General features: G+C 43.3%; 1 protein-coding gene across 2 annotated transcripts in view; it reads right to left on the reverse strand.

Moving 5' to 3' along the window:
- Positions 1 to 2,222: 2,222 nt before the first annotated feature.
- Positions 2,223 to 13,743, reverse strand: part of VWA5A (von Willebrand factor A domain containing 5A) — a 36,683-nt gene continuing 25,162 nt past the window's right edge. The window contains exons 12-19 of one of the 2 annotated variants that reach the window (XM_066365288.1): positions 11,013 to 11,127; positions 10,079 to 10,243; positions 9,751 to 9,851; positions 9,004 to 9,263; positions 8,252 to 8,380; positions 5,532 to 5,662; positions 3,879 to 4,005; positions 2,223 to 3,341 (exon numbers count right to left, since the gene is read on the reverse strand). In XM_066365288.1, coding sequence (XP_066221385.1) covers positions 3,262 to 3,341; positions 3,879 to 4,005; positions 5,532 to 5,662; positions 8,252 to 8,380; positions 9,004 to 9,263; positions 9,751 to 9,851; positions 10,079 to 10,243; positions 11,013 to 11,127 — 1,108 coding nt within the window. In that variant the 3' untranslated portion in view covers positions 2,223 to 3,261. Of the gene's footprint in view, positions 3,342 to 3,878; positions 4,006 to 4,757; positions 4,839 to 5,531; positions 5,663 to 8,251; positions 8,381 to 9,003; positions 9,264 to 9,750; positions 9,852 to 10,078; positions 10,244 to 11,012; positions 11,128 to 13,743 lie in introns of those variants that run through there. The other variant, XM_066365289.1, reaches the window with a different exon arrangement.

The following is a 13,743-nucleotide window of genomic DNA, read 5'->3' on the forward strand; positions in this document are numbered from 1 at the left end:
ATGGCCTGTTCTATTAGCTAAGCTTGTTACCTCATTTTTCAGCTCGTGAATTGAGTTTTTCATCTCTGTTTGATTTGTTTTTATAGTTTCAATTTCCTTGGTAATATATTCTTTGTGTTTGTTGAGTTGTTTTCTGAGCTCCCTACATTGCCTTCTTGTGTTTTCTTGTATATCTCTGAGTATTTTTAGGATTTCTAATTTAAATTCTCTGTCATTTAGCTCCAAGGTTTCCAATATATTAAATTTTTTCTCTATAGATTTTTCCTCATCTATCTGTGCTACCTCTCTGTCTTTTGTATCCATGATATTTGATTTCCTTTTCCTTAATGGCATCTGAGGGTGGTTTTGTACTAATGAGGATTAATAAAGAATAAAAAGTTAAAAAAAATAAAAATTAAAAAAGCATTAAAAATTATTATTTCCTCCCCTTTTTTTTCCTCTCCTCTCCTCTCCCCTTCTTCTTGAGAAAATCTTGTGGTGAACTGTGAATTATATGTGCTAAATAGAACAAAAACTACCAATAATGGAGGGCCTCAGTTGGGGAGAAGTGATAAAGGGGCAAAAAAAAGGGGGTATGGACCCACAAAATGCAAAAAAGAAAAAAATATGGGTCAAGAATAAAATAATTTGCTTTTAGGTGATGGTTGACTAAGAGATATAATGAGAGGAATAAGAGGAAAACAGGAAAAAGGGGGAAAAATTAAAAAATTACTATTGTATTTAGTGGAGCAAAAACTAGATAAAATGGAGAGCCAGGGTTGGGAGCACTGCTAGTGAGTTTAAAAAGCAAAGTAAAATAACCCCAAAGCACCACAAAGAAAAATTTGAGTCCCAAATAAAATAATTTGTTCGTGATTGAGGATTGAATGAGAGGAATAGTAAAGGAGAAAAGAAGAAACTAATATAGAGGGAGAAAAAAAGAAAGAGGAAAACACAAAAAGAAGATAAAAGAAAAAAGAACAAAAGAAGAGAGAGAGAGAGAGAGACTTAAGGGTTTTGGAGTGCAACCCTCATAGAGAGAAAGGAAGAAGAAAGGAAAGATAATGGGAGATGTAACACTTATGGGTAGTGTAGTTCAAGGAGAGGAGAGAGTAAGACCGGCAGAGAATTAAACGACCAAATTGGAAGAGGAAGAGAATAATCAAGACAAGAAGATAAGAGAAACAAACAAACAAATATAATAAAATGGGATAGGTTATAAAGTCTGTGGATTATTCTTGATTTTGAGAGGTTATCTTCTTGCTTTTTCTTTTCTCTCCCTCTTCCTGGTCGGTGACTCTGTACCCCGGGTCTGCCCCTGTGGCACGCTTAGGTAGAGGTTTGCAGTTGATAAGTCTCTATGGCGATGTCATGTATTGTGCTTCAGTCTCATTGGCAGTCGAGGCTCACTAGCATTTATAGGCTCCGACAGTGAGAGAGTCCATTTTCCCGGAGCCTCTCTCCTAGTCTTTCCTTCCTGGTGACCCAGCTGTGGGGTTGCTGCTGCCTCTGCCTGAGAAAGATCTTGTCAGTAGGGTCGCATAGGTCAGTTGGGAGGCGAGCAGACTGTGGGTTATGCTAATCCTTCACGGGTCTGTTAGCTTGTATGGCTGGGTGAGGTGCCCCACCCGCCTGGAGAAGTTCAAGCGTAGGGAATCTCGCTTTCGCATGCCGCTCTTCAGGGCGCAGGGGCGACCGAGACTCCGGTTTCCGCCCACACAAAGGCCTCTGACTCTGCCCCTCTGTCCAGGAACACGGGTGCCCACTCCCAGGGGAAACTCTCACCCACTACCCGTGCTCACCAACCAGGATATCAGGCGGCTGCCTCTTGCCCCGGGTGAGGTGCCCCGCCCACCAGAGAAGTTCAAGTGTAGGGAATTTCACTCCTGCATACTCCCTGTGCACCACTTTTCAGGGCACAGGGGCAACCCCGAGACTCCGGTTTCAGCCCACACAAAGGCCTCTGATCTGCCCCTCTGTCCAGGAACACAGGCGCCCACTCCTGGGAGAATCTCTCACCCACTATCTGCGCTCGCCGTATGGTCAGGATTTTAATAGTGCTTTTCTGACTAGTGCCCTTTACTTGCTTCATATAAGACAGGAAATCAGCCTGTAACAGACAATATGGGGACAGGACACGATGGGGACAGTGAAGGCATCAGAAAAGTTGGGAGGGAAAACAAAAGATAAGACACCAATGCAGGTTCAATGATTAAATTGACAAAAGATCAGATACAACAAAGTGTGGCATAGAAATAGTCATTTTAATGTTGATACAACAGTATGTTAAGGGACAACACATCAAATAGGGACATTTGCAATAGAAGAGAGTATGTGGGACATAAAGGTCAGAAATGATCACGGGGAGTCAGGCTGAAATCTGTATAATTTTATTAACCAATGTCACCCTAATAAGTTCAATAAAATTATTTTAAATTAAAAAAAAAAGAAATGATCACGGGGAGCTCCTTTCTTTCTCTTGGGGTGAGTGACCCAGGTTTCAGTCTCAGGCAAGGCTGCCTTCAAACTTGCTTTTCCTTTTAGTATACTAGATCAGAGCCTGATTGAGAGGCCCCGTAAATTCAGGCTGGGGCTAAGGATTCTACCATCACCCTCTTTTTAAGATGTTTCCTAATTAAGAAGAAACATCTATCTCCAACAGGCTTGACTCAATGCTGAGGCAGGGAGAGGGAAGGCATGCAGTATAGGTGAGCAAAACCCAAGCAGAATCAGTCAAGAAGGTCCCCAACAGTGCCAGCGCTCACAGTGCACCCGAGTCTCTCTGTTTGTCATCATGAGTTTATATCGATTCCAGTGTTGGCTTTCACCCTCCTCTCCCACTCTTCACCCTATCAAAGAACAGAAAACTGTATAGCTCACCCGCCTTGTCCTCACAAGCACATAAAATCTAAAAGTTAATGGACAAGGTAGAGAATTCTCCAATACAGATTATTTTCTAACATCAGTGCTACAACCTTTCATCTGGAGTGCACGTCACTTGTTTATCATGTTGTCATCCTGAAAGACCTGGAGGCAATGTACTGCCTTTGAACTCCTCTAAGGAAGGGAATGGGTTCTGGACCATGACACTTGGCCGAGTACCCGCTGGGAAAGGATCACCATATTCTCAGGGAACCTGAACACAGAGGCCAGGTGGGGTGGGCATTTACTTTTCTGACAAGAAACTGACAGGATATGTGAAAACTACAAAAGCACGTTACAGCAGAAGAAAGGGGAAGGACAGCAGCATAAACAAGGCACTTGTTCTTCCCGTCAGTGTCCTCAGGGAGCAAAGATGGCAGGATCAACAGGTGATTTCAGAAAGGCCGTAGCAGCTTCCATAAGCACTTGCATGACAGAGCCTATTAGGAGGAGAAAACAAAAATCAGGGCTGAGGGACAACAATGAGGGGACGTGCCCCTGTCCCAGTCCCCCCTGCACCTCCCCAGTCACCTCCCGGTGTCCTGCTTCAGTCCCCCTGACTTTTCCTTTCTCATCGCCCAGATTCCCTTCACTCTGCTGTGGCCCCAGGAACACTCAGCAGCAGTGAGATAATAAACATTCCAGAAGCAAATTCTCCACGTAGAGTCCTATCCCAGTATAATACTGACATAAGTGAGGAGCAAGAATGCTGCTTCCTGTCCTTTCACAATCCACGCTCCCCATCCACGGCCCTTCCCTCTTTATGAACACACCACCCCCAATTTAAGGTTGCACCTTCATCTTGCCAAGGAAAGAACTAGCTGGGAGACCAGAAAGGGTCTGGACCATGATGGTCGGGGGAGAGGACTGTGGGGTTTCTCCCTGGGTCACCCACTCAGGCTGGACGCTCTGTGTGTGGGAAGATGCCTAGCTTCCTAAGGAGGGAAGGAGCTGGGGTGTTAGGACTGTGCTCCTACCTGCGTGGAGGCGAATCCAGGCCACAGCTTTCCTCTCCAGAAGTTCCCACTCACACTTCATGTCCTTATGATTGGAATGCAGCCAGAGCACTGCCAGGGCTGTGGCCCAGGCTGAGGAATCCACACTCTGCACAATGATAGATGGAGACTTCCCTGAAGCCTCCACGTGGGAGCAGGAACACCCACCCCCCCGCCAAGGGAATGCAAAAACCTCCAGTCGCTCCTCACTTCCCATGCCCCAAACTGCTACTTAATGAGATTGCCTGGTCTCCCTTAACCACATTTAGGACTTGCAAGACCTAAGGCCAGGCCCCAAACCTCAGGGCAAAAATTCATTGAGTCCTAGGGCAGAAAGTTCTTAAATTTTAAATCCAGTGTAAGTAGCAGGACAGTGCTCCAACAACCCTACAAAGATGAGTCAACTATAATAAAAGAAACATATGCAGCCTGACCAGGTGGTGGTGCAATGGATAGAGCATCAGCCTGGGATGCAGAGGACCCAGGTTCAAAACCCCAAAGTCACCAGCTTGAGCATGGGCTCACCAGCTTGAGTGTGGGGTTGCCGGCCTGAGTGTGGGATCATAGACGTAACCCCATGGTCACTGGCTTGAGCCCAAAGGTCGCTGGCTTGAAGCCCAAGGTTGCCAGTTTGAGCTCAAGGTCACTAGCTTGAGTGAGGGGTCACTGGCTTGGCTGAAGCCCCCTGGTCAAGGCACATATGAGAAAGCAATCAATGAACAACTAAGGTACCACAACAAAGAATTGATGCTTCTCCTCTCTCCTTTCTTGTCTGTCTGCCTTATATGTCCTTCTCTCTCTCTTTCTCTATCACTAAAAAACAAAACAAAACAAAAAGAGAGAAAGAAAATGAAGAATTACCAATAACCAGGTGTATTTCATCACCTTCCACACTTTGTAAAATCAAAATGACACAAGTCCTTCAGGCTTTTGGCATTTGTCCTGTAGTTAACAATACCTCAGAAGATTAAGTAAGTTACCTTGAAATTCTAGAACGTAATATATCCTCATCAGCAAACTTAAACACATTTTAAATAATTAGGTCATTTTAGTAATACTTCACCTTCCGTAACATCAATAAAATTTTGCTAACATCTGGACCACTTCCTTCAGTAAGAAAAGGAACAATAAATAATGTAGGTTCTGATGACAGACAGTCCTAGAACTGAACCCAACTCTGCAACTAACCAGTAAAGTAAACTCAGACACATACCCTTCCCTGGGCTTCAGTTTCTTCATCTATAAACAGCAACATGAAGAGGACTGGCCTTATTCATTGTTGTAATGAATAAATAATATCATGAATGTTAAGTGGCTAGCATAGTGCTTGGCATAGCATAATTGCTCAACGAACAATTGTTATCACTAAGATGGTTGGCAGGGAATTAGTTAGATTAAAAAGAATTTTTCCTTTCCCTTTGTCATCCATCAACTCCTACTAGTTAAGCCATTAGTCCCTTGTTCTTTCTGTTCTAACCTATCCAGAAATATCCTTCAACCTCTGCTTATTAGCAATTTATTTAATCTATGGCCTCTGATAACCTCCTTCCTCAGGTGAGTCATGATTCACCACAATTCTCTTTACTGACCACAACCTCTCAAAAATATATATCCTCCTTCTTCTCTGCATCTCACCTTGATGGGAACTGCAGCCTGTATATTTTCCAAATTCATCTGTAGGACCAGGGCCAGACTGTCATTCAGGTCCCAGGAACCATCTGCCTTTTGGAGGGAAACCAGCTGTACAAGAGGGTCCTCTCCAGTGACTTTGGGGGAGGAAAAAAGAAAGAGGATGAGAGAGTAAGAGACCTCTAGCCCCTTGGCATACTTGAGCAAGAAAGGTCTGAATTTCAGAATCTCTAGCAGAGTGAGAGCTAAGCAGAGCCTACCAAGATTCCCATTTCAGTCCTTCCCCTAGGGGACATGCATTTTATCTGTGACAATGTGGGCCACCCCAGTGACATATTGCCACTAAGAGAGCTGCACTTAAATATTCAGCAACAAGAAAAAAAGACATGGCGTACTAAAAAATCCGCATAATAGTGCTGTTTAAAGTCTTATCCAGTCCTGTTTAAATGACCCTTAAAACTTTAGGTGTATTAAAAAGAATTCTAGACAAATATAGCTTGAATTTTAATTATCAAAAATTTCAAAAGAAAGCAGATATAAAGGGAGCAGTTAGCAGTCTACCTCAAAGAGTAGTCTAGTGTCTAATGCCGGTGATATGAAAATTGCCTAAAGGCAAGCAGCCCAATCACAGGGACAGCTCGCAGGAGCCAGCCAAGGTTGTCTGTCTGTCCTGCTTGCCTGGAGAACCAAGTCAGATAATCTGGCATCTTGTTTTTTTCCCCCACATATTTTTTTAAAATCACAACAAATGTGACTGCTGGTCATGTTGATTACAACACAGCTCACGGAATGTAGGAAGTTTGAGGTTTGTAAATTCAGTTAAAAGTAATAAAGTAAAATAAAGGCCCCAAAATGTAAAATTTATTTGAGTAACTTTAAACAGCTGAGATGCTGTACTAATCTGCAGTTGCTTTACATATGAGAGGAGAAGAGGAGTCCACAAGTCTCTCTTCTCTTTACTGTGAACATGTGAGTGGAATGGCTCAATTTGCTTTGGAAATAAGTGGGTACCACTTGACTATCCTGACATAAAGGACATAGGGCTACTTGTGACAAGGATGATAACAATCTAGGAAGCCTAAATAATCAAATAGCCATTAGACTGCTAGATAGTGCCTGGGGTTAGCATTAAGTCACAACAGGCCCCTTGAGATAATATATTGGAAAACACTCTGTAATATTTAAATGCCTGCAGCTTTTACTATTTCATCACTGAAACTAATAAAATCTATCACACATTTAAAAAGAACTGCTTAAAGATCACAGATTTTTTTAATTTAAGTGAGAGGAGGGGAGATACAGAGACAGTCTCCTGCATGTGCCCCAACTGGGATCCACCTGGCAATCCCTATCTGGGGCTGATGCTGTGCCCACCTAGGCCCATGCTTGCAGCCAAGCTATCTTTAGTGCCTGAGTGGGAGGCTCCATGGAGCCATCCTCAGCACCTGTGGTCAATGCACTCAAACCAATTGAGCCATGGCTATGAGAGGAGAAGAGAATGAGAGAGAGAAGGGGGAGGACGAAGAGAGGAAAAGTAGATGGTGGCTTCTCCTGTGTGCCCTGACTGGGAATCAAATAGGGACTTCCACATGTCAGCAGACACTCTACCATTAATCCAACAAGCCAGGGCCTCAATAAATTTTATTAACACCCCACAGTGATTGGTAGCACAGAGGTCTAAATGCACCTGAGACCTGGAAGCCCTCTCTTTATTAGCTGCATAAGAAGAACAAATAGAGTGTAAGTGGTAACGATGTTTAAACAAATAAACGATTACACACCATAAACCCTTTCTGCAAAAATTGGAGCGACTAGAAAGAACTTGCCTGTAAGCCTATGTTAGTAGAATAGGCATCCTTAGAGGTAAAATGTACTTTGACTCAATTTGTCATGTACATGAGAAGCCCAGGGACTTGGAACACAGGCAGCCAAATGACTAAGGAATACCTTTTGGTGACAGAAAGTCATCAGACAGCATTAGGAAGATCTGTCGTCAAACCCAACTTGTGAAAGAATGACAAATACAGCTGGGACCTAAACAGGGTGACAGCTGAGTTCTGCAAGAGGAGGGTCCCAGCCTGTAGGTAAGATGTACAAGCTGAGATGGAGAGGAGGATAGTGTAACTAAGGCTCACCCCAAACTCCACTGGGTATGTTTCAGTGTCCTAATGCAGTAGACTGCTGAAGCTGGGCTGAGCCTGGAAAATACAGGGACTGGACAGATCTTACTCTCTGCCTGACATATATCAAATGATTACCTCCCGGCCAGGAAAGACACAGGATAACAGCACTGAAAATTAGTTCTTCAGTTCCCATAGATCAGAAAAGAGAACTGAGGCCTAGCGTGCGGAGGACCCGGGTTCGATTCCCAGCCAGGGCACACAGGAGAAGCGCCCATTTGCTTCTCCACCCCTCCGACGCGCCTTCCTCTCTGTCTCTCTCTTCCCCTCCCGCAGCCAAGGCTCCATTGGAGCAAAGATGGCCCAGGTGCTGGGGATGGCTCTGTGGCCTCTGCCTCAGGCGCTAGAGTGGCTCTGGTCGCAACATAGCGACACCCAGGATGGGCAGACCATCGCCCCCTGGTGGGCAGAGCATCGCCCCTGGTGGGCGTGCCGGGTGGATCCTGGTCGGGCGCATGCGGGAGTCTGTCTGACTGTCTCTCCCTGTTTCCAGCTTCAGAAAAATGCAAAAAAAAAAAAAGAAAAGAGAACTGAGGCCCATCTCACCTGTATGGTGAGTTTCCAAGTTGGTCCTGTTGGTAGAATCATCAGCCCTTCCCATCTCAGGAGAGGTCTGTTTGAGAGACAGGCTTTTCTTCTTTAGTCCATAACCAATAGCTTGGTATTTAACTGGAGCTATATGTGTGACAGACAAACATTGGTTAGAAAAAGTCACTGGAAAGATGCTCACTGAGAGAATACAGGCTCTTGTTCATCGTGGACCTAGAGGGATCGTAACCATTCTTGGGCTATGACATGCTCAAGTAGTAAAAAGTGCTCCTAGGAGAATGAGGCCTTTGTCTATAGACACTGGTACTGAGGCATCCAAAGCTCTCTGCTGTTGGCAAAGGACCCTGACAATTTGAGACATATCTGCTCCTTTCCATGTCAGCCTCAGTCACCATCTTTATTGTGCATTCTACTCAGCCCAAATTCTGCACACAGCCCCACCTTTCATACAAGTAATACAACAATTTTAATTTATATAAATAAAATATCTTCTTTTTCTCCCACTGTATCTATGACTAAGGGCCTCCCACATCTGATTATTAAGGAAAAAAATAATAGTGTGTGTGTGTGTGTGTGTGTGTGTGTGTGTCTGTTTTGATCCCTAGGGGAAAAGAAAGAAAGAAGAACAGAAATTCTAGATGTAAAAAGACAAGGGGGGATAAAGGATCTTTCATAAACATATACTTTAAATGAAGTATCCAGGTATCCAGGGCCCCTTGTTTTATGAGTTTCAATGACATAAAACTCACCAGCTCCAGCGCATCGTAAGTTCATAGCAGGAACAGGAGCACCCATCATAACTGGCCTTGGAATTTCCCTATGAACCAGGGGTCCCTGAACTGGCTTGTTGAGCTCCTTGTTGATGGCAATGAAAGCTGTGTGGGAGCTTATGACTCCACACTCAATGCTGACTCTCAACACATCTTTCTTATCATTCGCCGGAGTCTCCCCAAAACCCACGTCCTTGGTCTGGAGGAAGGACTTGGCAGCAAGGCGATGAATGGTGAAGCTAAAAAAAAAACAATTCCTGTGACTTAGGGAAAAGAACACATGTGCTAGCTACTCAGAATCCTCAGAAGTTAGGGGCAGCACAAGGAGAGAAAACCAGAGAGGGGAGAGATGCGATCTGAGCGGCTTAAAAAGGAAAAGTGTTCTCGTGGACCAATGCCACCCCATTCAATTTAATTTCTAAAAATAAATAAATAATCAATAAAAAGGAAAAGTGATTTTAGGGAAATAATTGAATTCCAAATTAAGAGCAGGAAATCCCCAAGGATAGCAGGGAAAAAGAAGAAGAAAGAGAAGGGAAGGGAAAGGAAGGGAAAGGAAGGGAGGGGAAAAGAAAGGTATAGAAAAGAGAAAGAAAGGAAGGAAAGAAGGGAGGGAGGGAAGGAGGAAGGAAGGAAGGAAGGAAGGAAGGAAGGAAGGAAGGAAGGAAGGAAGGAAGGAAGGAAGGAAGGAAGGAAGGAAATAAGAAATGAGAACTGAAATCTCACTTGGCATCAGACTTGGGTTGTAGAGAAAATGTCACTTTATTCTCCAAACTCTTGCCCTGGAGGGTGTACTTAAGGCAAACTTCTCCTGTTGTCTCTGCTGGCTACAAATTAGAGAAGAGAGGAAATGATGGAAAGGAGAGGTCACCAAGAGAAATGTCAGAATCGGGGCCACTCCCCAACCCAACACATTAAAATTTCTGACTAGATACCCAGAGAGACTTGACAAGATGGAGAAGGGGATAGGCTGAATCTGTCTGGCCAGCATCCAGAGCAGAGTTCAGGGCAGTAGCTACTCTGACTAGAGAAACAAATAAGAATGGAATCTCACCGGCATCGTCCCAGTTAACTGCGCATAGATGATTAACCTCTGACCCCTAAAGATGGCGGTTTGCTCTGGAGAAAGCATGTTAGCAGATAGACCAGGAGGCAAACCCCAGCTCAGAGAAACATCCTCTACTACAGGTTGCAGAGACCATTTCAGGGCCCTCAGAGCCTGGTAGAAGAAAGAGAACAGAATAAGCACCAAAATAATAATGCCAACAATAACTAATACTAACTGAATGTTTATTATGTACAAGGTGCTATGCAACACAATCATGGTATGCCTACTCCTTAATACTATAGCAGGATATGGGGGTTATTACTTTTGCTTTACCCAGAGGAAGCTAGAGCAGAGAAAGTTAATAGATGTGAATGAAGGAAATGTCTGGGAAAAAGAGACCCTAGAGAACTAGGCATTGGATAAGAAATGGTACCAACAGGGAAAGAGGAACTTAGAAATACAACCAGCGGTAGAAGATGCCTTTCCCTGTGCATACTAATCACATGAGTATCCATTTACCACTTCTTCCAATCTACCAGACATATTACAATTGTCCTTCTTGTTTTCTTTGTATCATTTGTGCGGAGGGTAGAATATAGGACCAAAAGAGATCCTAACGTATACTCCTGGTCTCTCAATCATGATTCTTGGTCAAATTTTTTAGTTTCTCTGTTTCTTGTCTTAAACACAAAGCCCTAACTTTTCCAGAATTTTGTTTTGGAGCTTCCAGCTACTAGAAATAGATGCCAGTTCTCCAGAAACTATAGTGGACCTCTTAACCATAAAGTCCAAAGCAGCTCCATTAAGTATATAGGCCAAGGCCTTGGGGACAGAAAGAAATGAATCCTAGAGGCAAACATTGTCTCAGCTCTTGCAGCTGTGCACATCCTGCGCCACACTCTCTGGATCACCACTTTGGGACACAGTGCCTGTCCCTCACCTTCGACTGTATCCTTTCCTTGCCAGTGATAAATTCCGCCATACCCCCCGCTGCCCGAGCAATGCCTTTGATTAGGCTGGTGGAGGCTCCTTCTCCAATACCAAATGAGAAACACCTGAAATTGTACAATAGGTAGAAGTTAGAGAAAGGGACTAAAGAGTAATCAGTCATACATACATAATCATCAATGCATACTGGTCAAAAATAGATAGTCTACTTCCTGGGGGGGGAGAGTTCGAGAAGCAGATGGTCACTTCTCCTGTGTGCCCTGACCAGGAATCAAACCTGGGACATCCACACACCAAAGGCATAATAGTGACCCTTTATTGAGCATATTCTGTATCTTAGAAGGTGAAATGGCTTGAATAAATAGTGCAATTTAATCATCACAGGGCTCCTAAGAGGCAGGCGTAGGTTTCATTTTGCAGATGAGAAACTGAGGCTTAAAGGATTTTTAGAACTCTGTCCAAGATCACACACCTACTAAGTGGGACGGATGCAATTTGAGTACTGCCCTGTTAGACTACATGATCCCCCTGCCAAATCATTATATATTAAACTGATTCTAGAAGCAGAGAAGACAAAATAATAGAACTACATCCTCATTATTTTAATAATCAATCCAAAAATGGATTAATAAGAAAGTGGGAGAGTTAGGAAAATACAGACACTCTCATCAGCTTGACTAACATTGTTCTGGAACCATAAGTGCCCTGGCAAGGCTAGTCTTAGGGGGAAAACAGTACCGCTGCTCTTCTAACCTGAGAATTCTCTCCCTGCCCTAGTCCATGGGCACCAAATAACTTTTTAATCAATGTGGCTTCCCATTGGTAATACTAATACAAGCTATTAGTGAGAAGGGGGAAGACAGAGAGACACCCTGACTGGGATCCACCCTACAAGCCCCACGAGGCGATGCTCTGTCCATCTAGGATCATTGCTCAGTTGTCTGGCAACCAAACTATTTTAGTGCCTGAGGCAAGGCCACAGAACCATCCTCAGCACCCAGGGTTAACTTGCACAAACCAAGCCATGGCTGCAGGAGAGGAAGAGAGAGATAGACAAAGAGAAGAGAGAGAGGGAGAGGTCGAGAAGCAGATGGTCACTTCTCCTCTGTGCCCTGACTGGGAATCAAACCTAGGACATCCACACACCAAACTATCTACCACTGAGCCAACTGGCCAGGGCTTAATACAAGCAATTTTAGAAGGCACAACAAGGATAGTTCTTGCTGTAAAGTAATAACTTATGATTTTGACTATGTATCAGTCATTTTGGGTGTGTATTTACTTTCCATTGATTTGAGAAAGAGAGAGAGGAAGGGAAAGGGGAAGAGGGAGAGAGAGAGAGAAGCAACTCATTGTTTCATCTAGCTTTTCTCATTTAGTTGTATACTCACTGATTGCCTCTCATATGTGCCCTGAGCAGGGGTCAAACTGTGACCTTTGGCACACTCTATCCACTGAACCACCCAGCAAGGGCCTGTATCGGTCTCTTTTGAACTGGGTTAGTGTGAATCATCACACTGTCTAGTGACATCAGCATCAGGATTAATGCTCTAAACTTGTAAGGTGAAGAACCAAACTTCTAATTATTGTGACTTAACTGTGACAATGCTCCTTAGAGATCACAGCCTGCCAACATCTTGATATTATCACCTTTAAATTTCCAACAAGCTTTTGAACTGTAGCCTATGTTCTTTATGGCTTACAAAATGCTTTGATGTATATGTTTAAGTGTTTTTTATGTATAACACTACAGCTAAACCATACTTATTGATGGCTAACTACATGCCTAGAAGTTAACTGCTTTGTGTGGATGATAAGGATAAGGATAATAATAATAATAATGGCAAAACTTTATATAGCTCTTACTTTGTGTCAAGCACAGTTCCTAATGCTTTCCTTAGGTATATACCCTTAACCCTCATGGTAAACCTATAAAGTTAGTACAGTTATTATCTCCATTTTGAAGTGCGGACTGAGGCTTAGAGAATTAGGTGATTTGTCCAAACAACTGAGAAGCACAAAAAGCTGGAACTTAAATATATGGCTTCTGACTTAAAGTATAACACCCTAGGAGAGTTCTGCTCACAGCAAGGCCAGACGAAGTTGTTCAAAGCCAGTATAGAACTAGAAGAGCTATATATGATACCATATTTCCCCATGTAGAAGACGCACCCTTTTACAGAAAAATTTGGGGTCTAAAAACTGGCTGCGTCTTAGACAGTGGTTGTAGATTTTTTTTACTTGCATTTCCCACTTTTTCACGCTTGTTTTTGCACTCATTATTGAAGACAGTGATTCGTCATCAGACACAGATGAGGACACGCTAATGGATGGGAGTTTTGACAGTGATGAGAAGTTGTATGAATTTTATGATGAATAAAATTTGAGTTCAATAACTTTATAATTTTTTTTTTCAAATTTCAGGCCCCAAAATTAAGGTGCATCTTATACATGGGAGTGTCTTATAGATGGGGAAATACAATATTTTTAATAATCTGAAAATATCAAAATGCTGAGAGAAGAGTAAAGCCAAGAGAGCTAAGCCTGGTATCTGGTATCCCTTTACCCCTAGAAGCAGGTACCAAGTTCAAACTGATAACTGAATAGTTAAAAAGCTAAGTAGGTTCAGAGTTGAAGTTTCCAAAGAGAAAGTGCTCTGGTTGACCCTCAGGTTTTTTAATACAAGCTTATAGAACTATACCTTAAAGGTAGAGATGAATCTG

The sequence above is a fragment of the Saccopteryx leptura genome, chromosome 2 (assembly GCF_036850995.1).
Source record: "Saccopteryx leptura isolate mSacLep1 chromosome 2, mSacLep1_pri_phased_curated, whole genome shotgun sequence".
Classification (NCBI taxonomy): domain Eukaryota; kingdom Metazoa; phylum Chordata; class Mammalia; order Chiroptera; family Emballonuridae; genus Saccopteryx; species Saccopteryx leptura.